Genomic DNA, 26,349 nt, shown 5'->3' on the forward strand with positions numbered 1-26,349 from the left:
ACTTTAGGTAGTTATAGTTATTTTTATTATATTTATGCTTTGTATCCATGAGCATGGGATGTCCTTCCATTTCTTTATGTCACTATCTAAATCCTTTAATAGCATCTGTAGTTTTCCTCCCATTAGGCCCTTCATCTCCTGGAGTAGAATAATTTTGAGGTATTTGATTCTTTTCCTACTCTGGATGCCTTAGTTCTATGATCAGCTTTCAAGGGATAGTTTTAGTTTTAAAGTTTGATCTGACCCTTCGGTTTCTCTATATCTCACATATAATAGATACCTCAGCATTTGTCCTTCTCCTCCTGACTTATTGCACTCAGCGTAATCCCTCCCAGCTCCATCTATGTTACCGCAAATGGCATGAGTGTCTTTTTTGACCTCTAAATAGCAGTCCATTGAGTTTATATATAAAACAAATCCTCTTTATCCACTTATTTTTTTTTGGACACTTAGATTGTTTCCATAGTGTGGCTATTGCAAATAGTGCCTCAGTGAACAAAGGAGTGAATACATCCATTTGAATTCATGATTTTTCTATTCTTTGGGTAGATACCTAAGAGTAGAGTTATTGTTGATATGTCAGATCCATTTTTAGACTTCTGAGAAACCTCCATACTGTTTTTCACAGGGACTGGACCAATTTACATTCTCACCAACAGTATAAGAGGGCTACTTTTCCCCTACACCTTAATAGTAGTATTTGTTGTTTCTGGTCTTTTTTATTTTTTAAAGATTTTTTTTTTTTTAGGATTTATTTATTCATGCATACATGATCCAAGGTACAGGCCAGATGCGCGGGAGGGTGAGAGGATTCACCAGAGACATAGTGGGGAACAGAATAGGCAGACTGACTGAAATATATGGCTGAGAGGAGCAGCAGGCGAGACAGGAGTGGTCTACCAGGCCATGTGGGATTTTTGCTGGCTGGCCGGGATCGAACCCATGCTGCAGAGGCTGCAGACGGCTTCACAGCACTGCAGTCAACTGCCTGTGCTACCATGGGAGGCCATGGTCTTTTTGATATGGGCCATTCTCACAGGTCTAATGTGGTATCTCATTGTGGTTTTGATTTGTATTTCCCTGATATTAAGTGATGATGAGTATTTTTCCACCTGCCTGTTGGCCACTTATGTCTTCTTTGGAGAAAAGCCTGTTTAGCTCTTCTGCCCAATTTTTGATTAGGTTATTTTGTTGTTGTGTTGTATAAGCTCTTTTTAAGTCTTTGATAGCAGTCCTTGACAGATACATGGTTTGCAAATAAGTTTTTCCTTTCAGTACGGGGCCTTTTTGTTTTAGTATGATTTCTTTCACTGCACAGAGATTTTTAGTTTGATGTAGTACCAATAGTTTCTACCCTCTTTTGTTTTCCTTGCCACTGGAGATGAATTTGCAAAAATGTCACTGAAAGTTATGTTGTGAATATTTTGCCTATGTTTTCTTTTTTGTATTTTAGGGTTTCATGTCTTACATCCAAGTCTTTTATCCATTTTATGTGGCCTTTTGTGTATGGTTTGATATACTGGTCTAGTGTTCATTTTCTTTTTTATACAACAGTTTTCCCAACAGTATTTATTGGAGAGGGTTTCCTTTTCCAGTATATATTATTGACTCCTTTTTTTGAAGATTAACTGTCCAAATAGGTTTGGGTTTATTTCTGCAATTTCAATTCTATTCACTGGTTCTGTGTCTGTTTTTGTGTTAGGACCATAATGTCTTTATTGTCCTAGCTTAGTCACATAGTTTGAAATCTGGAAGCGTGATACAGCCATTCTTCCTCATTTTTGTCAGGATTACTTAGGATATTTGGGGTCTTTTGTGGTCCCCTATGAATTTCAGTATTGTTTTTTATCTTTGACAAATACCATTGGTATTTTGATAGATATTGCACTGAATCTGTATATTTCTTTAGGAAGGATGGCCATTTTGACAATACTAATTCTTTTTGAATCCATGAACAGGAAATAGCTTTCCATTGCTTTGTGTCTTCTATTTGTTTTAACAGTGTCTTACACTTTTCTTTGTATAGTTACTTAACCACCTTTCTTACAAAGTTTACTCCTGGTCATTTATTATTTTTTTTCTTTTTTGGGTGTATCTGCAAATTGTTTAGTTTTCTTAATTTCTTCTATCTTATTGTTTGCACATAGTATAGGACAAATGAATTTTGGATATTTGATTTTTTTGAAGTGATTGTGTATTGAATATTTTTTAAAAAATATTTCTTCTCTTTTGTTGTTTATATATAAGAATGCTACAGATTTTTGTCTGTTGGTTTTGTAGTCACCCACTTTAGATATTCATTTATTGCTTCTAATAGTTTTATGTTAAGTCTTTAGGATTTTCCACATATAATATTTTATCATCTGATAGTTTCACTTCTTTTCCAACTTGGATTGTCTTTGTTTCCTATTGTCAATTCATATAGCCAAAATTTTTCATACTAAATTAAATAACCGATGACAAAGGGTATCCTTTTTTTTTTTTCATTCCTGAATTTGAAGGGAACACTTTCAGTTTTTTTTGTCATTAATCATTGTATTTATACTGCTGGTTTCTGATATATGGCATTTATTATACCGAGGTAGGTTGCTTCCCATCTTAGATTTATCATAAGTGAAGCTGAGTTATACCACATGATTTTTTTGTTCGCTTTTGTTAACATTGTTTTATTTATATATATTAAACTATTCTTGCACTACTGGAATAAATCCTTCTTGATCATGATGTAAAACCCTTTGATACACTCTTTCTTTTTTTAAAGATTTATTTATTTATTTATACAAGCACTGGACACATTCAGAAGCATGGGAGGGTGAGAATTTACCAGAACCAGAGCGTAGAACAGAACAGGCAGACTGACGAAGTACACTGCTGAGGGGAGCAGCGGGTGGCAGGAGAGGTCTGTGCGCCATGTGGGACCCTCAACCAGTGGCTGGGGATCTTACTGGCGCTGCAGAGGCTGTGGGCAGCTTCACAACCTAGCGCTCAACTGCTGCGCCACCAGGGGAGGCCCCCCTTGTGATACACTCTTGAATTTGACTTGCAGGTATTTTATTGACACCTTTTTGCATCAGTTTTTAACAGGAATATTAGTGTATGAGTGTTTTCTTTATCTGGTTTCAACATTAAGAGTACTAGCATCCTAAAATGTATTAGGAGCCACTCATTTTTCTTGGATTTTTAAAATAATTTGAGCAAGATGGGTAGGAATTCCTCTTTAAATATTTGATAGAATCAATTTGTAAAGCTGTCTAACTGTGGGCTTTTGTTTTGGGGAAGCTTTTTTTTGTTTGTTTGTTTTAATTCCATGTTTGTCATCAATTTATTCAATTCTTCTGTTTCTTTGTGGTTTACTCTTGGTAAACTATATCTAGAAATTTGTACATTTCTTTGAGGCTATCCAATTTATTTTTCAATAATTGTATATAATTGTTCAATGTAATCTCTTATGATCCTTTGTATTTCTATGTTATCCATAGTAATTTCCTTTCTTTCATTTTTGATTGTTTATTCTTGTTTTTTCTCTTCTTGTTAGCCCAGGTAATTCATCTGTTTCATTTATTTTTTCTTTAAAGATGTATTTATGCAATTCCACTCCTAGGTATTTACCCAAATGACACAGAAACAGTAATTCCAAAGGGCACCTGCATCCCTATGTTTATAGCAGCACTATTTACAATAGCTAAGCTATGGAAGCAACCCAAATGCCCAAAAATAGATGACTGGATCAAGAAGATGTGGTACATGTACACAATGGAATATTACTCAGCAATCAAAAAAGATAAACACATGCAGTTTGCAGCAACATGGATGGAGCTAGAAGGGATCATGCTCAGTGAAATAAGTCAGAAAGAAAAAGAAAAATACTGGATGGTTTCACTCATAGCAGGGATTTAGAAAACCTAAATAAGAGACCAGGAAAAAGACTAATCAATACAAAGTAAAAATCAAAATCAACAAGCAGCTATAAACCAGAAACACACTACAGGGGGCGGGAGGGAGGGGCGGGGAAAGGAAGGACTAGAGTCAAAATAAGGGGGGGTACAATTGTATGGGGAATATAACCAAAATGAAAATGCATACATTGTGCAAAGAAGAAAAAAGATGTAAGAATTATATAAAATAAAATATTTAAATAAAAAAGATGTATTTATGTATGCATACGAGAGCTGGGGTACAGGCCAGAGGTGTGGGGGGTGAGAGGATTCTCCAGAGACATTGTAGAGAACAGAACAGGCAGATTGGCTGAAATACACTGCTGAGGGGAGCAGTGGGGGAGTCAGGAGAGGTCTGACTGCACCATGTGGGTAGCTCCCCGGTTGGGGAATGAACTCCCACTTGCTGAAGTGGCTGTGGATAGCTTTATATGTTGCATCTTAATCCCTTGTACTACCAGGGAGGCCCTATTTTATTTATCTTTTACAAAGAACCAACACTTAGGTACATCAATCTTTTTTATAGTCCTTTTGATGTTTATTTCATTTATTTATACTCTTATTTTTCTTATTTCTTTCCTTTTATTAACTTTGCATCTTGTTTGTTCCTCTTTTTTTCAATTTGCTTTAAATATAGTTTTAGCTGTTTATCTGGAAATTTTCTTGCTCCTTACTTTGGCCTGTATTGTAATTATTAATATTTTCACTTTTAAAAAGGCTTTTCCTACATCCCATAGATTCTGGTAGCTTGTAGCAACAATTTTGTTTGTCTCAGGATATTTTTTTGATTTCTACTTTGATTTCCTCTTTTACCCAGTTTGTTTTAAGCAGCCTGTTTTTCAGTCTCCATACATTTATAGATTTTACTTTTTCCCCCACAGGTTTCTAGCTTTATTACTTTATGTTCAGAACTAGTTCTTGGTATAATTTCAAGCTTTGTGGTTTTTCAAATAATTGACTTGTTTCCCTGCATATAATCTTTTCTTGAAAATGTTCATGTGCACCTCAAAAAAGAAAAGGTGTATTTAGCATTTATTTATTTATCTATCTATCTATCTATTTATTTATTTATTTAATTTTTGTGGCATGTTCTGGATATGTCTGCTAAGACTATTTGTTGTTAACTTCTTATTTAAGGCCTTTGTTTCAATATTTATTCTTTCTTGACGATCTGTCCATAGTTATATGTGGAGTATTAAAATTCCTACGTATTAATGTGTTGTTGTCAATTTCTCTTTTTAGGTCTGTTTTGTCTTATGCATTTGGTGCTCTGCTATTTGGTGCATATATATTTATGTGTTACTTCTTTTTGTTGTGTTAGTCCCTTATTCATAATGTAATGTCCATTTCTATCTCTTAATAGCTTTTTAAATCAGAAGTCTAATTTATCTTGTGTAAGAATAGTTGTTCTTGATCTTTTTTAATAGCCATTTGCTTGCAGTATTTTTTTTGCAAACATTAGCTATTAAGTCTGTGCTTACCTTTATTGGTAAAATGGGTTTCCTTAAACAACAGAATTTGGGTTTGTTTAGAAATCTACTTACCCACTCTTTACTTTTTTTACTGGTGAATTCAGGTCATTTACTTAAAGTGATTGTTGAGACGTAAGTGCTCATTATCATTTTTTTTAGTTTGACTTTTCCTTTTACTTTCTGATATACTCTTTATGTTTTGTTTAACATTTCCATTGTATTAAATGTGATTTTTGCATGAAGATTCTTCTGATGTTATCATTTGATGTACTACTTGCGTAGCCCTTGAACATATGATCTGAAACACATTCTGTTGTGTCATATTATTCTTCTCCTCCTCCTCCATATTATATACTTTAGTTGTCTCTCTATATATTTGTTTTTCTCTTGATTTATAGTAACCACTTTATCAATTTTTAAATAGTGTCTGGTAGGTGTTGATTAATTCTTCTAGTTTTTGCTTTTCAGTGAAACTCCTTACTCTTCCTTCTAGCTATATGTTAATCATGCAGGACAAAGGATTCTAGACTGGTAATCTTTTTCTTTTTGTACTTTACATATCTCTTACCCTTCTTTCTTGCTTATACATTTTCTACTGGAAAGTACATTGACAGCCAAACTAGTGTTCCTTTATAGGTTACCTTTGTTTTTCTTGTCGACAATTTTAATATCCTATCTGCGTCTCAGAATATTTCTGTCTGGTATTATTTTGTTCAGAACTCTTGGATCAGGTCATCACATTCATTTCCCAGGTTGAGCTGGTTCTAAGCTATTATTTCTTTAAATTGATTTTTTTTATATCTTTGGTTTTTCTTTGTTTGGGTTGAAATTCTAACATTGATGAACTATGTGACTGCAAGTTATTTAACCTGAGTTATCTTACTCTGTAAAATAGGACTTTTATCTAGTTTTCAGGTGATTAAAAATCAGTATGCAAAAGAGGACATAAATTTACATACCAGTCTGTCATTACCTAGAGTGGGAGTCTTGTAAAAAACTTTTACTGATTTATAAAATAGGATGATGACAGTTATCTTTTATTGAGTCCCCTTAATACATACTCCTATGTAAATAAACTGTTCTAAGAGCTTTGTATTTCTTTAAAGTTACTTATATGTATTTTTAATTGAGGTAATATTTGGATACCCTCAGCAGCTATTACCACTGTAGTGCACGCACAAACAACTCACCCATAGTCCCCCAGCATGGTCCTTTGTGCTTTCCTCTTTGTTCTTACCCCACTCCCTCCCCCTTGGTGTTTCAGATCTGTAGTCTGGAATCAAGGGTTAGTTTTTAAGCTAATCTTTATCTGACTCTTAATTTAGTTACTTTGTATTCCACATATTAGTGACACCATCCAGTATTTATCTGTCTCCTTCTGACTTATTTCATTTTGCATTATCCCTTCCCACTCCATCCATCCATGTTGCCACAAATTGCTTGAGTTTATCTTTTTGATTGCTGAGTAAAATTCCATAGTGTATATGGAATTTTGATCCACTCATCTGTTTTGGGGCACTTAGGTTATTTCCATGATGTAGCTATAGTAAATGGTGCTGCAATAAACTGACATCATACTTTCAATTTCACTAGTTCTCTCCATTATTTGCTTTTGTTTGATTTTGAGTTCCTCTATTAAAGTTGAAAATTGATTATTTCATTTTATAGATACATTCTTTCTTTCTAAACATAACAGTCTCATATGTAAGCATATATATGTGTACAGGTATACACATATATATGTATTTCAATAAGTTAGTATTACTATAATTGTTACATTGAACTCCTCTTTGGGCATAATCTGCAGTTATACTGTACTAAGGGTTTTTTAATCTTGTTTTATTTTTTTACCCCTGCATTTTTTTTTTTAAATAGAGGCATGTTTTATTTATTTATTTATTTATTTATTTGTTTGTTTGTTTGTTTGTTTATACATGCACTGGGTACAGTCAGAAGCGTGGGAGGGTGAGAGAATTCACCAGAGCCAGAGCGGGGAGCAGAGCAGGCAGAAGGACGGAAGTACACTGCTGAGGGGAGCAGCGGGCGGCAGGAGAGGTCTGTGCGCCATGTGGGACCCTCCTCTGGTGGCCGGGGAGCAGCCGGGGATCGAACCGGTGCTGCAGAGGCCGCGGGCCGCTTCGCAACCCAGCGCTCAACCGCTATGCCATCGGGGAGGCCCACCCCTGCATTTTTGATATATTCTTTTGTCTTTTAATTTTTAGATTTTATAAGTTGTAGTAAGAATGAAATTTAAGACTACTGTCCCTTTACCTAATAACATTTCTGAAGAACTGATATTAGCGATGATGTGTTATAGGTAGGAAAGAACTGGGGCATTGGGGCAGAAAAGGGCTTTCTCAAAACAGTCTCAGGGATTCGAAAGTCCTACTGTGTTGTGTGTAGCAGAATTGTATGATGGGTATCCATAGTGATTCACTTTTTAGGCCAGCTCCTAATCTTGTACCGACCTCAATCAAGATGTTATGTTTGAGCACTAGATGTACCCTTGGGCATGGATAGTAATTGAGACAGTATCATGAACTGGGAGTTGTTCTCTTTGCTTTTCCAGTAAAGATCCTTACCCTGAGGTACTTGTTCTATTGTAATTATCCAAGTGTTTAAAACTCCAGTTAGTGAAAGTATTCAGTTGACTTGTATTTGGTCTTTGGTGGGGCAGTGGTAGGTATTTAAAATATCATAATCTCAGGCTGCAAATAGTAGCCTTTTCTATAAAGAGACACAGGTGATCACACCTGACTCTTCCCACTGGTTTGTATATTAGGGACCTCCATCTCAAGCCAGTTATAATCATTTTGCATGCCTGGTCCTACATTCTCTAATAGTGTACTCTCTGTCTTGGACACTAATTCTGTGTATCTCCTTATCCAGTATATTGCTGGGTCCCCAAAGTCCCCAATGTGGGTATGTGTCCTCTACTGGCCTTCTAGTGGCATAGTAGCTGTAGTGGGGTACCATAGAACAGGCACTCTTCCATCTTATATTTTGTTGTGCCCTGATATTATTACAAATGATTTAGTTGAAGTTTTTCTTATCCTTTTCTTCTGGAACATTGTTGCTGTGTATGAGGTTTTAGCGGTTATTAACTTTCTTCTGTGGCAAATTAGTTGTGGATATATGCAGAAGGCAAGCCTAATGTTCTCTCTGCAGCCATCTTGCTGAAATCCCTGACTCTGTCTTTGCTTTTTTATTCTATTTTTAAAAATATTTATTTATTTATTTATGCATACAAGAGCTGGGGTACAGGCCAGAGAGGCGGGGGGTGAGAGGATTCACCAGAGACAGAGTAGGGAACAGAACAGGCAGACTGACTGAAATACTCTGCTGAGGGGGAGCAGTGAGGAGGAGACAGGAGGGGTCTGCCTCGCCATGTGGGTTGCTCCCTGGCTGGCTGGGGATTGAACTTGTGCTGCAGAGGCTGCAGATTACTTCATAGTGCAGTGCTTAAGCCCTTGTGCCACCAGGGAGGCCCTGCTTTTTTTTATTCTACACACAACACTCTATTCAACAGCAACTATTCCAGCTCTAGTGGTCTTCTTGTTCCTTGAACATGAGAGAATTTTTCTTTTGCAAACCTCTGCATTTGCTTTTCTTCCTTTTACATTTACATGACATCACTTCAAATCCTTTGTGTCTATTTTTGGTGCTATTTTCTCTCTAAGACCTTATTTATATTCTTCCTTTATCAGTTTTGCTTTGCCTTCCCTTGATTTTCTAATTCATTGCTCTTCTCTTTTATAGCACTCATCTTCAGCACTACCTTTTCATCATCCAGTTCTGTCCTATTCCCCCATCATTCCTATTATTCCCTACATATGTGGTGTGGTGATTTATTTAGTGTTGAGTGGAACATCTGGGACTCTTCAGGCATTTATCTCTCCTCTGAAATTTCTCTAGATAGGTAATTTTTGAGTAGTTGGATATCATACATGGCAACTTAGGATTCCACAGCTACTGTCTTGAAGACTTATCTATACACCAGCTGTATTTCTTTCCTAAACTAGCCTCAGAGGTCATGCAGTATCACTTCTGTCACATTCTATTGGTGGACATCATTATAAGACTGCTCAGGTTCAAGAGGGAAGGTGTCTTGATGGGAGGGCAGTCAAATAATTTGTACATATTTTAAAATTGCAATCTGGTCTTTATGATTGAGCAAATAGTTAATTGCATGGTCTAATTATAGCATGTAGAAAAACAGCATGATTTATAAACATGGAATTTCTACTTCTTGATATTTCAGAAGCCTTGAATATACTTTATGCTTCACTGGACCATGCTTCCTTTGATAAAGACCATCTCCCTGTGTTATTTTTTGTTGCGGAATCAGTTTTATATAGACTATGTTGTGATGCATTCCTAAAGACATACTTATATTCAGTTGAGCTGAAGCTGACAAAGGTATGTTTTAAAATATTTTAGTGTGTTTTAGTCACTGCATGTACTACATGTATCCCCATGATGTCTGTTTTAGAACCTGGACAGGACATTTAGTTTTATTATGGAATATTCTCTGATGTAATTGTTTATTTTAATCTTCTCTACATGTGGATGCTACGTTATTACTTGTTATCCAATAACAAGTTGGATATTTGAGACTATATAATTTTACAAACACTGTAAGAAAAAGATATTTAATTAAAAATCAAGTTATACTTATGTCTGAGTATACACAACTTTTATTTTCTCTATTTTAAGAATTCTTAAGTGTCCCTGTGCTATTTTAAAAATACTGACAAATAACCTTCATTGTTGCCCAATTTGAGAAGCTGAATTGTTCTCTTAGTATTCTATGTCATTTTAGAGATAAAATATGGAAAACTATTTTTATGTAGCTCATGTTTCATAAGGTCCTGGAAGTCATGTGGTTCTGTTCCCTATGAAGAGAATGGTTGACTTCTGCAAAACTTATTAGTCAAATAAATTTAGTGAAACTACTGATTTTTTGGCAAAGAAAGGAAAGAAAGTCTAGAAGAAGAGTTTCTCCAAGAATATCACAATTGAATCACAATTGAAATTTATTGTTTGCAAAAATACATTTTTCTTGTTCAATTTTGATCGTGAAATATTAGAAACTGAGCTTGAAATTATTCATGAGTAGGATATTAGGGCATTTTTGGAAGATGCTGTATTTTAGTTCTTATTCATCAAGCTTAGATGTTCTCTGATATGTTTTGGATAAAAGACTGATGGTGAAACCAGGCGAAATACAGATAGCACATGACAGAAATTGAACATACAAGGAAATGAGACTTTGCTTAGAAGATTGGGGAGAAGAGACATGTTATTAAGAATGACTGTATTTGCATGTAAAGATTATGTGACCTTTTAAAAATTATTTCTGTTTCTCAAACCATCTACTATGGAGACATATAAAAGATTATATTTATAAATTTATTGTTTAGATTCCAAAAGCTATATATACATAAACATATATAATTACACACATACATACTAACATAGACATAGGTGTCCATTGTGTATATATATATATATATACATACATACTCATGCTCTTACATGTATGTATGTATGTATGTATGTATGTACACATATTATCTATCGTTAATAATGGAAAAAAAAATGAAATGGAAAAACAGAGCAAATCTGTTTTTCCTTCTCATATCTTTTGTCTAATAACACTTTTCCATTCTTTAAAAAAATTTTTATAGCTAACACTGGTTTATAACACTGTACATGATTTTTCAGGTATAGGATCACATCTTTCATGTATAAGATCTCACACCACATGCACCACAGAGGCGCCCATCCAATAGTCTTCCACCATGATCTATTGTGCCTTTTCCCATTTGTTCTTCCCCTCCCCCTTCTCCTCTGGTAGCCTCAATTCTAAAGTCAGACTTTTAGGATATTTTACTAGTTTCGAGATGTCTGACCTTTTGTTTCTCTATACTCCACATCTACCATCCCATGTTTGTCTTTTTCCTGACTTGTTTCACTTTGCATTATCACCTCCAGTTCCATCCATGTTGTAGCAAATGATGAGAGTTCATGTTTTTTATAGCTGAGTAGTATTCTATTATGTACATACACCACATGTTCTTTATCCATTCACCTGTTATTGGGCAGTTGGGTTGCTTCCACAACTTGGTTATTATAAACGGTGCTAATGTCAACCAAGGAGTACATGTATCCTTTTGAATTAGTGTTTTTGTGTTTTTTGGGTAAATACCTAGGAGTAGAATTACTAGATCATGTGGTATAACTAGTTTTAATATTTGACAAATCATCATACTTTTTCCTCATTTTCTGTCAAATCTTGCACATACATTTATAAAACAGATGATTCATTTTTGTAGTTTATGTAAATGAAGCTGCTATAGCTATACAAGTATTTTAAATTTTATTTAAGATATTACAGTGTTTATTTAGTAATGACATTGTGGGTGTGTGTATTTATGTAGGAATGGGAATCTTAATATAGTATACTATGCATAGGCAGAATATTTATTAAAACTACCTAAAGCAATACTTTTTCATTTTATTTTTTATTGAGACCCAAAGGAAGAAAGTTGTTTTGCCTTGCAATACATTGCAGTGCACACATATGCATTCATTTATATACTGAAACAAGGAAGTAGGTAATGTACTATGATATTTACTTTTATTTAAATTCCTCTCTCAATTGATTTTATGACTCAATTAAGGTGTATGACTTGCAATTTGAAAATACTGTTCTAAAGGGCATACAACAAAACAATATTCAATTTTGGTCATTATATGTAATATTTAGGTGATTTATACATTCTTTTTTGCCAGAAACAGTATTTCAACCTTGATGTAAATATTTTAAAGTTGTTCCAAAAGCATATAATCTCATGTGAGTTTGAAATTGTTTCATCAAAAGCAAATGTAATAATAAAATGGTTATTTTACTATGAGTTTTAAACATTTATTGATGCAGCACAAACATGATTTTTTCTTTCTCTTTTGACAGATTGCCTATTTGGTCTTCTTACGACTTTATATATTTTTCCTGCATGGTCATCTAGAAAATTTTCAACAACATTTACTTAGGCTTCAACCATATTTTTATGGTAGACCATCTTCTATTTTCTATACTAACAAATATTTTATCTTGTATTTTGAGAAGTTCACACTGTTCCTATAGAAAATAAAGGTGTTTTTCTTTTCCCCCATGAAAGATAATAGGTATGATATTGACAAGCATAGGTTCTACGCCAAACTGCATAGATTTTGTTTTTAACTTTACTACTTATATAAATAGGTGACCTTGCTGGTGACTTAGTTTCCTCATTTATAATAGTATCTGCTTTTCTCTAGATTTCAAAAAAGTTAAATTCATAGTTTTGTAAGATAACACTAAATATGTGGATGCAGAACTGGAATAAGGGAAGAGTGGATTAAAAAAGAAAATTAGCTGTAATGTTAGTTTAGGCAAGAGATTTTAAAAATTCAGATAAACTATTAAATCGGAATGTGATAGAATAAAATATTTTTGAAAAATTTTGGGACATAAAAGGCACTGGACTTGGTGATCAGTTGTATTTAGGCGGTGAATATAAGGGAAGAGATGAATTTAACAGGTATATTATCTGTATGTGTTTACTAATAGGGTCGATAGTACGATGTTTAAACTAAGAAAATTTTCTCCGATAACAAATGTTGGACATACTGAATTTGAAGTTCACAAAGATATGTATGTATGTATGTGTGTATGTGTATCTATCCATCTCTCTCTCTCTCTCTCTCTCTATATATATATATATATATATATATATATATATATATATAAAGCAAATGATTGAGAACATAGACTTAGAATTATAAAAGTACTTAAGTTATTTCATGGACATTAATCTGGAAGACTTGATAATCATTCCTGTTAATGTGATTGCAATAACATGGGGGTGGAAGATGGTGGGAAAATAAATTAATTATAAGAATAGAGTCTTGGGAACATAAACAGTTAATGGATCATTGTGTAACACACAATAAAGTAAAGGAGAAGTAAGGGCAATAGTGATGACGTGGGAATCTAACGAGGGCAGGTTCAAGAAGACCAACATTATCAAGAAGCTATAGAAGTATTGGATAATAAAAAGTGTGAAAGTGGTGATGTATTTTGTTGATCTTGGGAATACTCCTAAGGTAGATGTTGAAACAAAATTCAGACTGGAGGTAAATAAAAAGCGAAGTAAAAGTTTAAACATGAGATGATGATGAACTACTTCAAAAATGTACCTATAAAAGGATGGGAAAATATGTTAATAGTTTAGGTGAAACAACAAGGTCAAAAGAAAAGAAGGTTGGATGTTGTAGGATAAGGGATGAAGAGACTCAAGATACAGAAAGGGGATAATATATGAAGGAAAAATTAATCGAGGAGGGAATGGAACATAATGGAACATAATGGTGGAAGTATTTTAGCACTACTACAAGTTCTGAAAGTCTCTGAAACCAAGATGAGGTTGGAGACTGGTAGAAGAGGCGTTCTTTTATATCACATCACTTATTTGGATTTCTTCATTACATTAGCATCCTCTTCTTAATGATTCATAGTGAATACATTGACTCTTCCAATTCTCAGATGATAGTAAACATATTTGAAATCTCAAGTTCTCACATTTAGCTAGTTATTTTTTTATATATCTCAAGAAAACTAATAGCTATTTCATAAAGATTAAGTTCCCAGATTTTGCCCTCTTAACAAATATTGTTAGGTAGAGACTTGGAGGCTATGTCTTCATCTTCAGCAGCAGGATGCCTGAAGCTTTTAGCAGGTTTTGCCTATCCGTATAACTAGATATCTATAGAAGAGTGACTGTTACTAATTTTTCCATAGTGTTTATAGATTGAAATGCAAAGATTGTCTAAAAGTTTATAAAAAGGTAGTTTTGTTAAATATCACATAGTATTATGTTGAATGACATAATTATTGTCTCTATATAAAGTATACATTTTAAAATATCTATAACAATAATATCTTGAAAAAATGGGAAAAGTTGTGTTAAAAGCACTGATACTGATTTGTTTCCAGGATACAAATTCAAAGTATCCATTAGTGAACAGGGTAATATAACTTGATTTATTTTCATTTGGAAGTTTTCAATTATTGTTATGTGGTAACTATACTTAATTGGGAGTTTAACTATTATGCAAGTGTTCTGAATTATATCATGTATAAATTAGCTGAATTATTTTATGTATGAATTATTTCCTTGTAGTTCTCTATTACACCACCAGGTGTCACACAAAACAAATGTTGAATAGGTGGAGGAATGTGCAACAGTTTGAGCAAGTGTACTCAGGTTAACTATATTTAAATAACTAAAAGACAAATGAAATACAATACAAGATACTAATGAAATATTTCTCTTATGCATTAATTTTCTTACAACAGCACTTTCTTCCTCTGGAAAGTCATATAACAAGTATCCAAACATTTTTTCAAATGTGCAATTCATTCTAAATATCATGGAAATCATATATAAAGGAGAATTGTCCGAGTCAATTTTTAACCCTTTGAAAAATGAGAAAAGACATGGTAACATAAATTCTAATATGGTGAGTATATTCTAGTGCATGATGTATTGTATAAAAGTACAATCATTAAATAATGTGTTCACCAATTCAGTAGGCATTATTGAAGATAGATTTAGCTGCAGGGAGAAGTGAACAGCAAAGACACTAAGTCCATGCACCCATTTGTACATTTCCTGCGTAGTTGTTAGTGTGATTAGTGCTGGGGAATCATTATGCATCACTATGACTTTATATGGAGTAATGACATTTAGTAGCATCTACCTTATAGATACCATTACAGCTACTTAATTGAAAATTGCAACATAATTTAGATTGATTTATAAATGAACATTTTAAGATATTACAGGGAATGTACATAAAATGTAGGCTATTACTGCGAACAAGTGCCATGTTTGCATGCTTCCATAATTCATATGTAATAACATTTAATATGCTACTAAACTGAAGAAAATCAAGTGGTTCAAAATTGAGAAGCTAAAATAAATCTTGATATTAAAAAATCTTTAATTTTGAACTCGTAAGTTAATGATCAACATTATAATATTCCCTCTGTCCCAATTATATAATTCCTTGATAAGTAATAAACTATGTATTAAGCAAAATAGCCGCTGTGAGTACCTAATTGTTCCTGTACCATATAGACTGAGGTGCTTCAAAAGGCAAGCCTCAGACTCTGGGGATCCTGATGTGTTTATTGATTTATCTTATATTTGTTCCAAAAGAAAGCAGTAAATGTTTTAAAATCTTTATTCCTTTTTTTGTCATATATGTTTATTATTTTATAGTTTATAGAGAATGTGTTTTCATAATAATTTCTTAAAAAGAAAAAAAATCCTTTTGACGTAATGCCAGTTGAAACACTTAACCTTTTTAGAGATTCACCTGTGAGTGTAGGGTAATTTTTTTTTTTGTTAAGATTTATTTATTTATTTATACAAGCACTGGGTACATGGGAGGGTGAGAGAATTCACCAGAGCCAGAGCGGGGAGCAAAGCAGGCAGACTGACGAAATCCGCTGCTGAGGGGAGCAGTGGGTGGCAGGAGAGGTCTGCGCGCCATGTGGGACCCTCGCCCTGGGGGGGCCGGGGATCAAACCGGCGCTGCAGAGGCTGCAGGCAGCTTCGCAACCCAGCGCTCAACTGCTGTGCCACCAGGGGAGGCCCGGACAAATGGTTTTCAGGTTTTTCTGCCCTCCTGCCATTAGGATTGCCCTGCCTGATGGGGCACCTGCATTTTGTTTGTTACTTTGTTATAAGTTGTGTTGTTTATTTCTGTGGGCCATGGGGCATATTGAGATAGTCACCAACAGAGGCAGAAGCAGAAAGAGGCAGGAAAGAGAGAAGGGGAGAAAGAAAGCCAGAGAAGCTCAGAGTGAAGACTTGCCAGGGGTTTGGGAACCTGCTGGACTCCTGCCCCCCCTTCCCCCGGACCTCCACCCCTGTCTGCCATGTACCTGGTTGCTGCACTACATGTGAAAGCTCAACAAAAGCCTGAGAAAGCCACGGAGGGTTCCAGGACTCTGCTTTGCCCATCTGCTGCAATCGTAGATATCCTGCTCTAGGCCCTTTCTGGCACTACAATATATATTATATGGTATACAATTAACATGTATTAATTAATATATACAATGAATGCATATTAATTGCAAAATATAAGGAAATTATAATATATAAGGGATATATAAGAAAGACATTTAGCCACATCTACTGTAATCGCTCTAGGCGATTACTTATCGAACCGTTTACGTAAAGAGTGATATTTACTAAATAATTTGAGTTGTTTAGTTATAGTTACTTGTGAACACCATCTTCCTCATGCATAAAAGGGATTTTGTTTTTAAGGTTTAAAATATTTTAGTGGGCCTCCTCGGTGGCGCAGCGGTTGAGCGCTGGGCTGCAAAGCTGCCCACAGCCTCTGCAGCGCCGGTTCGATCCCTGGCCGCTGGTGAGGGTCCTACATGGCGTGCAGACCTCTCCTGCCACCCGCTGCTCCCCTCAGCAGTGTACTTCATCAGTCTGCCTGTTCTGTTCCCCGCTCTGGCACTGGTGAATTCTCTCAACTTCCTGGGTTTCTGATTGTACCCAGTGCTTGTATAAATAAATAAATAAATAAATAAATAAATAAATAAATAAATAGTTAAAAAAAATTAGCAGTAGGGCCTCCCTGGTGGCGCAGCAGTTGAGCGCTGGGTTGCGAAGCTGCCCACAGCCTCTGTAGCGCTGGTTCAATCCCCGGCCGACGGCGAGGATCCCACATGACGCGCAGACCTCTCCTGCCGCCCGCTGTACCCCTCAGCAGTGTGCTTCGGTCCTTCTGCCTGCTCTGCTCCCTGCTCTGGCTCTGGTGAATTCTCTCACTCTCCCGCGCTTCTGACTGTACCCAGTGCATGTATAAACAAACAAACAAACAAATAAATAAACCACAAATGTTTAAAAAAATAGCAGTAAATATATAATATAAGCTATTGTATAATAGAAAGGATACTAATTACGAAGAGAAAATATCTGACCAACTGACTGTGTGATCCAGAGGAGCTGTTAAGGTCTCTAATGCCCTATATGCATTTCTTAAAAAAACATTTCATCATCATTACCACCACCATCACCATCATAGTCATCATCATATGTGCCCTAACTAATCTCAAAGTTGTTGTGGAAAAAGTACTCCCTTGTAAATTATTAAACACCATGTAAATGTAAATAATGATAACTGAAAAAATATATTTAGTAATTTACATTAACTCAAGCAGTTAAATATAATCATTTTCATATGAGGACTTGATTTATGCTGACTAAACTGTCGTGCTTAACCATGTAGTAGTTAATTGTGTTTAACTCAATATAGTGATGTATTATTTTCCATTAAACAAATAAGGTACCATGAAATCTTTAAAAGTAAGATGTCAGCACACGAAAATAACATGTGTGCTTATAGTAGGGACCAGTCACTTAAGTGTGCTTTTTTGCCACTTTTTAGAACAAAGGGTATGTTACAGTTTTTTTCTATTTCAGCTCTATACTTGTCATTCTGTGAGGAGATTATAAAATATTTTCTTCTATCAGAATTATTGGCTTCCTATTTCTCCTCCTATTACTTAAAAATATAAAGAATACAAAAGATAGTGCAGCCACAGTGTGCTAAAATTTCTGGTTCAGCTAACGCAGTCAGTGCTTGATTGCATGTTTTAATGTTCTCCATCACAACCCAATTTCTCCAGTAGTTTTATTTAAATGAGTCTCTCCAGTTCAGTTGAGAACTAACCTGTTCAATATCCATTTCTCTTACCTTATGGGAGGAGAAAGAAGAAAAAGGAATAATGAGAATATAAAAGATACATTTGTATTAATCCTTCTCTATTTTTAGTGTGCTGTCATAGAGGATTTGGATTTGTTCCTATAGCTCTAATTCTCCAATAAAGTCAAAAGTTACATATAGCATATTTTGGTCACCTTAAACTATTTTGTTTTTAAATATGTTTAAAGGCATTGTAGTAAAGTCATAATTATTTAGCTTGATTTCAAAGTGCTGTTATGAGGTTTCTGGGATAAAAAAGAATTCTGTAGGATACACACATTAGGAAACATAGACTCTGTATACTGTTTCTATTTAAGAATAGGGAATTTCCTTTCCTTGCTGTTGGAACCCATTTCCCCTTTCAAAGCTGATCCAGGCACAGGGCTTCCGTTGACTTTGACAAATGGCACACTTTAATTAGCTCTGTGGATCACAAAGCCAAAAGGCTGGATTGAGCTTTCCACTCTGTCCTTTGCTCACTGGCAAGGCTGGATTTGCTAAATACCGTTGTCACATGGTAATCATAACAAGATAGCTCTTTGGAGAAAGTAGTTTCAAACTCAACTAAAATGAAGAAAACCCTTTACTTAATTGTTGCATCTGTTCTAAAGGACAAATCTCTTTCTGAAAACTAGGAGACACAGTGTTTACATTAAAATGTGATTAACAGTCTCATCTTCTGATGCTTTAATTACCCTATAAGCCAAAGGGATTATCTAAATGTGGGGAATTTTGTGCTGTACTGTAATTGTGAATGGTTACTAAGAACTGAGTTAGACTGAGATACAGGTTCTTTAAAATTAGGAACATAACCCTACAATTCACCTACTATTATCTGTCCAAGTAACGTATTTGGAGAGAGGTACCATAATAGCAATGTCAACATTCCCCTAAAAGATGGAAAATAACAATCACAATAAAAAATTTCACTCTAACCAAAATAAAGTCCATGTTTCAAAGCTCAATTCAGATATAAAGAGAGTCTGGCTGGATACCTAACACTTGTAAACTTAAATTTGCCTAAAATTCAAGCTGATGTGGTTTCTGAATTCTCCATCAACAGTAAAGTAACACTTATTTGGCAGCGGACATTTTATTATTACTATTTTTTAAAAGATTTTATTTTTGCACACAAGAGCTGGGGTGTAAGCCAGAGGTGTGGGGGTGGGGGTGAGGGGATTCACCAGAGATAGCATGGAGAGCAGAACAGGTGGATCTACTGAAATACACTACTGAGGGGAGCAGCGGGTGAGACAGGAGAGGTCTGCTGCGCCATGTGAGTTACCTCCCTGGCTGGGTATCAAACTCATGCTGCAGTGGCTGCAGGTAGCTTCATAGTGCTAAGACTTAACCTCTTGCACCACTAGGGAGGCCCAGTGGACATTTTATAAACTTCAATTGATAATCCAAAACTGGGCAGCAAGGAGGTAAAAGGAAAATGTTCTTTGGGAGTCACCAAATGCATTGCTCAGCACTTCTACTATGTATGGTAAAAGTTCCCTCTCAACTTAAAAAAAACACAATCCAACCCATCACAAACTGATAATTTTGTAAAATACAAAATAATTACTAAATATATATAAAATATTTTTATAAGACTAAAAATAAGTGAATTTAATTGTCCAATTTTAAAAGTTTCTGTATATATAGACCTTATTTCTGTGTGATAGTTAACAATTTGTAGATTATACTCATCTCTCCACATGTTGAGTAGGTCTGACTTAGTGTAAAGGCAAAGACATCTAAACCATCTAACAGTTCTCAGACCCCTGCTTTCTGTCAGTCTACTACACTGATGATGTACAAGATGAAGTCATATGAGCATCAATAACTGTACTCTATTCATGTTTGACAAATATGTGTAAATCTGTATCAAGATATTCATGCTAAATGCTTGGAATATATAAGATGCCTGAGAATGGGTGACAAGCCTCACTGATGTAGAAAATTCACAGGTATGCTCTTGATGCCTACGTCCTTCATATAAAGGTCACCAGGAGTGCACCTAAATCAAGCAATTTTTACTTGTTTCAGGGACAGAACACACATCAAGAAACCACAGGATGTCTTAGTAAGAGGGCATAAGAACGAATCTGTTATAGGATTTGGACTTTGTGTAGGTGATTGAGGGTGACTTTAAGGAATCAGGGTTTCCTCTGTAGATTTGATGCTGTCAGAAAGTAGGGGCAATTCAATCATTGGTTGTTTTATGGGGGTATGGTAACTTTTTGTTTATCCTTAAAAACATATCAAGTGTTCTTGTTTTTCTTTTTTTTTAAGATTTATTTATTTATGAATGAAAGAACAGGGGTACAGGCCAGAGGTGTGAGGGGAGAGAGGATTCATCAGAGACAGAGTGGGGAGCAGAACAGGCAGATTTACTGAAATACACTGCTGAGGGGAATAGTGGGTCAGACAGTAGAGGTCTGCTGTGTCATATGTGGGTCAGCTCCCTGGCTGGGGATCAAACTCTGGCCACAGAGGTGATAGTATGAGAGTGCTGAGACTTAACCCTTATGCCATCAGGGAGGCCTTGGCCTTGTTTATTTTTCATGGTCCTCTTGTAATATTGTCTGAAGTAGATTTTCTGTGAATTTATATCCCATAGAACAAAATGGCCTGACTTTAAGAGTCAGATTAGCTTGTGAAAATATTTATGTCAAATAGACTCTGGACATGAAGTTGCAAATTGGAACATAAAATTTCAGTTGTGTTCATTGTCAAAACCCTATCTTTAACAAATTCTCTGAGGTTTTCCTCTGATGATGATATATAATTTGTAAATAAGACTTTTTGACCTAGCCAAATAATCTATGTAGTCACGCAACATATATGGTTATCAACAACAAAAAACTTTAAAAAAATTTAGTCAAGTCACTCACAAGCTTCAAAACTTATATACTTACATATTTATTCAAAATAAGTTTGTAACAGTAGAACTGTCAGCCATCCAGGATGAAATATCTCAAGCAATTTGGAAAAGGGATTTCCTTCTATGGCTTCCACTTTTGGGGGAGACTGCATCACAAAGCAGAAAATTGCATTGTTTGCATAAAATATGTGCATTTACTGATCAGTAGGACTCAATCTGATGTCTTCCATAATTTGAGAAAAAAGCTTTTCTATGGAATATTCTAACATCCCAAACATCGTTTCCATTTGCTTTTCTAAATAATTATTCCCCAGAGTCAGTTGACTTGTGCAGACTTATCCAAACCTGGATCTCCATTGTTTGTGTTCCTGACATAGAGTAGATCAATATACATCTGTGCAACTTTACCAGAACTTACATGTCTTAGTTTAAAGTTCATGTGTGAACCTCTGGTATTCTCCCTTAAGAGTACTCAACTTGAAAATTATTTTTAAATTGTATAGTTAGTGTTTTTATAATAGATGAGAATTCTAAAATCTTTGGAATTTCATTAAGTGTCTCTTTTCAGCATATAAATAAAATGTCAGCCACAATAACTATTTGAGTACATATCTCAGGATGTTTGTTTGAATTTTTACTATTGACAAAAATTCAATCATAATGTTATGCTACCATTGTCTAACAATAAAATCAGTACTGTTTATACTAGTTATTCTTGTAGACCACTTAAATCTGTGAAACTCTTCAGAAGCACTCAAAGAAAAAAAATAACAGTAATAATAACAGTAATTTGTTATATGAATTTGTAAGCTCTTAAAGTAGTTAGCACACATTGCTTATGTCCAGGTAGGCAAATATTTTTATCTTTTAACAGGAAAGCCAAGTTTGTTTGGTCTTGTTGCAACTTTCTCTGTTCCCCTTTATTGGGTATCAGAGAGAAAACTAAGTCATCTAGAATTTAAGAAGCACAGCTGTTACCTCAATAATAATAATAAAAAATCTCAGTAAATAGTGAATATTTAGGAATGAAATAATTTGATCACCATGCAAATGTATGTGTAACTTCCTAAGAAACTGCCAAATTGTTTTTCAAAGTGATATAGCGTATTTCATACCTGATAGTAGTGCATATAGTTTTGGGCTATTAACTTTTCTTCTAATCCTTGGTATGATCAGTATTTATAATTTTGCCTATCTAATATGTATATCATGGTTTCTTATTATGACTTTAAATCTTATTTACTTAATACTTATATATGCTGAGTAAACAAAGAAAAAATGAAGCACAACTGTGTCTAATAGCTGTCCCTTAGAAGAAATAGCATTTTGTCTTATTGTAAAAGTGATATTGAGCACGAGGACCCTGTGTGAAAAACATTGAGCTGTTAAGCTCAAGTTAGTTATGTATACTTACAAAAATATACTTGAGTAAATCACTCCACCTGGTGAAACACAAAATGATAAGTAAATATGAATATCATTTGTATGTTTAAAATTAATTTTCATGTTTACTCAGGTCAAAGGATTCTTCCTCAGGTATATTTTTAAATTTTAATTCCAGGAGCAGTTACAGTTTAATCAGAGAGGATATGAAGTTAGCAACCTTCTCTGGCACTGTGTGGCTGCCTGGTCTTGTGTTCAGAAGAACAGCACTCAGTTGAATAAGGTGCTTGAACATCTCATCTTTTATAAAACAGAGCTTCAAAACAGATGTTGGTAAGAGAGATCCTATAAATCCAAAGTAACTCATGGAGAAATCTTCATGTTTAAATGTTGAATAACCTTTGTTCTTAAATGTTAATCACACCTTAGTTGACTATGAAAAAAAAATATAATCTCAGTTCCAAAGGCAGCATCAATTCATATATTTTGGATTAGTTCATTTCATCAATAAATTGCACCTCTCTCTCTCTCTCTCTCTCCCCCTCTGCTACACACGCATGCATGAATTGAATTGTTTCTCTTTATTAAATGGAATTTGTTAATGATAAAAAGTTCATTCCCACATTTAAAACATCCTGAACTTTCCAAGTTGTCAAAAAACAATACTGAAGTGCAGTTTATTATCCTTGGAGGAAATATGCTAAGGTTCTATGTCTTTATGCCTTGTAAACTATAGCAAAATTGAATCTTTGTAGATAAGTGATCATTACCCCCGTACATATCTTAATTTGAGAAGGGAAAAAGAAGTCTTAAATTACAATGAAAGAGAGTATGGAGAGAAGAAAAAGTTTAAAGGATATTCCTAAGGAAATATTCCAATATTCCTAAGGAAATTGGTCAGAGGGTATCTCCAATATTTGACAGTGCTCATACTTTTGCATTCCTTTTCCAATTCTAAAAGTAATAATAATGTGCTGTGTCTATAGAAAGTTTTACATTCATGGGCCTCCCCTGGTGACGCAGGCAGTTGAGCAGAGCACTGTGAAGCTGTCCACAGCCTCTGCAGCGCTGGTTCAATGCTGGCCGGCCGTTGAGGGTCTCACATGGCGCGGCAGACCTCTCCTATATCACCCGCTGCTCCCCTCAGCAGTGTATTTCGTCAGTCTGCCTGTTCTGTTCCCCACTCTGTCTCTGGTGAATCCTTTCACCCTCCCGTGCATCTGGCCTGTACCCCGGTTCTTATATAAATAAACAAATCTTAAAAAAAAAACAAAGAAAGTTGTACATTAAATTGTCACATATTTTTTTTTTTTTAAATTAAGTCAGTCCTGTTTTTAAGCCTATCATAGCCTACTTTGCTTGTGTATATGTAAATTCTAAGAATCTGCAGTATCCTTTATGAATGAAAGGTGTTTTATCAATTTCATTTGGAAGTGTTTGGGCTTCTAAATCAAGTGCCTGCTTTCCCAGAAGTAGTTTAGTTTTGAAGCATATTCAACAAGAGCTTATTCTGTCTCATGGTCTGATGGAAGGAATCTACTCAATATTGCAGTTAAGAAACATTGTGATTATTTTATCTTTAAAGCCTATTAAATTTACAATGAAAATAGAATGCAGTTGTTATATCCATAATAAAGAATATAGTTTTAACAAGCATATACTAACATAAAACTTCTAAATGAAACAAAATTTAATGGTTTTCACTGGTGCAAATTACACTACTCTGAAAGCCATGGCAATTATTTAAGACCACAGTATTATAGAAAATAAGTTGTATGTGATTCAAATATACAATTTAGATTTCAAAAGAACAAATAACTAGAGGTATTGTAGCTCTTGGAAGATGCTAACTTAAGTTTCTAAACAACAGAAGTTATATTTTAACGTATAAAAAATATTGTATGACTTTGTCAAATTTATTTTCAAAGCACTCTAAAAATTAACAAATAAATACATTAAAGTGCTGAAATAATAAAAGCAGATAACAAAGAATATCTAATTCATAAAGTCAAATCAATTTTCAGTTTTTCTATATGATATGTAGAATAATTTTCTTTCTTTTTTTAAAATATTTATTTATTTATTTATACAAGCACAGGGTACAGTAGAAGCGCAGGAGGGTGAGAGAATTCACCAGAGCCAGATAGGGGAACAGAACAGGCAGACTAACAAAATACACTGCTGAGGGGAGCAGCGGGCGGCAGGAGAGGTCTTCGCACCATGTGGGACCTTTGCCTGCAGCTGGGGATCGAACCGGTGCTGCAGAGTCTGTGAGCAGCTTTGTAGCCCAGCGCTCAACCACTGCACCACCAGGGGAGGTCCAAGAATAATTTAATTTTGTAATGACATGTGTTTTGGGCAGTTTTTTTTTTTTAATACTTAGTCTCATATATTGGGAAATTAGTTATAACACAAAACACATTTTTTGTTACACATAAGAATTAGAGGCCAAGTTTATTAAATTGACATGTGACATTAAGATTTTAAGATTCGGGTGCCTCCCTGGTGGTGCAAGTGGTAAAGTCTCAGCTCTATGAAGCTAGCCACAGCTACTGCAGCACGAATTCACTCCCTGGCCAGGGAGCTAACCCACATAGCCCAGCAGACCTCATCTGTCTCACCCACTGTTCTCAGCAGTGTATTTCAGTCAATCTGCCTGTTCTGTTCCCTACTCTGTTTCTGGTGAATCCTCTCACCCTCTGCACCTCTGGCCTATCCCCCAGTTCTTGTACATAAAAATAAATAAAATCTTGGAAAAAAAAAGATTTTAAGATTCCCAGTATAGAGCTGGTTTCAGTACATCTTGTCATTTTGGCTGTGTTATCAAGCAGGTAACTACTGAATTCTGACTTTTCTTTTTTTCTGGATGGTCATTGTGAAAAGATAGGAAGGAGGCGTCTTCCAACTCTGTGTTTATATGATGCAGAATGAACAGAGAAGTAAATTGAGAAATGGTGAAGCAGTGAATGCTTATAATAGAAAGGACAAGATAATCATTTAAAAGAGTGGTGCCAAATAGTTTTGATTTTATTTCTTGTTTTTGCTATTTTTATAAATAAAGGGTTTTATATTTTCTTTAATGAAAACTCTAGAGAACAAAAATAGCCCATTATCATAAACCACTGTCCTTTTTTTATTTTTATTTTATTTTATTTTTTTAAAGATTTATTTATTTATTTATACAAGCACTGTGTACAGTCAGAAGTGTGGGAGGGTGAGAGAATTCACCAGAGCCAGAGAGGGGAGCAGAGCAGGCAGAAGGACCGAAGTACACTGCTGAGGGGAGCAGCGGGCGGCAGGAGAGGTCTGTGCGCCATGTGGGACCCTCCTCTGGTGGCCGGGGAGCAGCCGGGGATCGAACCAGCGCTGCAGAGGCTGCGGGCAGCTTTGCAACTTAGCGCTGAACTGCTGCGCCACTGGGGAGGCCCCCATTGTCTTTTTAAATCAAAGATCTGACTAACTTTTCTCTCAAAAATTTTTTCCTGATATAAATATAACATTATACCAAATTTTTTTTCATTATACCAAATATTAAGGAATTAACTTTTCTTCTCATAGAGTATTTAAGTTACTTATGTAATAGCATAAATAGATTTGAAGAAGTCATTATTCCACAACAAACTGTGACATAATTGTCACATTCAGAACAGAAGTGCCCTTTCTTTTCTGGAGGAAAACTCCCCACTATCCAACACAGTCAATGAGGCAAACGTTACTCTGATTCCAAAACCAAACAAAGATGGTACTAAAAAATATATATGGGCCAGTATCTCAGGTGAATATAGATGTAAAAATCCTCAACAAAATCCTAGCAAACTGAATTTTGTAATTTATAAAGATAATTGTC

General features: G+C 35.0%; 1 protein-coding gene across 8 annotated transcripts in view; it reads left to right on the forward strand.

The window, feature by feature from the left end:
• Positions 1-26,349, forward strand: part of TMEM232 (transmembrane protein 232) — a 249,512-nt gene that overhangs the window by 49,090 nt on the left and 174,073 nt on the right. For all 8 annotated transcript variants that reach the window (XR_008549210.1, XM_054688079.1, XM_037530317.2 and 5 more), the window contains 4 exons: positions 9,669-9,826; positions 12,384-12,483; positions 14,811-14,974; positions 22,681-22,835. Coding sequence is in view for 7 of the 8 variants with exons in the window: in XM_054688079.1 (XP_054544054.1) it covers positions 9,669-9,826; positions 12,384-12,483; positions 14,811-14,974; positions 22,681-22,835 (577 nt within the window). In the remaining variant the exon portion in view is untranslated. The remainder of the gene's footprint in view (positions 1-9,668; positions 9,827-12,383; positions 12,484-14,810; positions 14,975-22,680; positions 22,836-26,349) is intronic.

Source organism: Talpa occidentalis, unplaced genomic scaffold (genome assembly GCF_014898055.3).
Source record: "Talpa occidentalis isolate TD23 unplaced genomic scaffold, MPIMG_talOcc4v2.1 talOcc4.6, whole genome shotgun sequence".
In the NCBI taxonomy this organism is placed as follows: domain Eukaryota; kingdom Metazoa; phylum Chordata; class Mammalia; order Eulipotyphla; family Talpidae; genus Talpa; species Talpa occidentalis.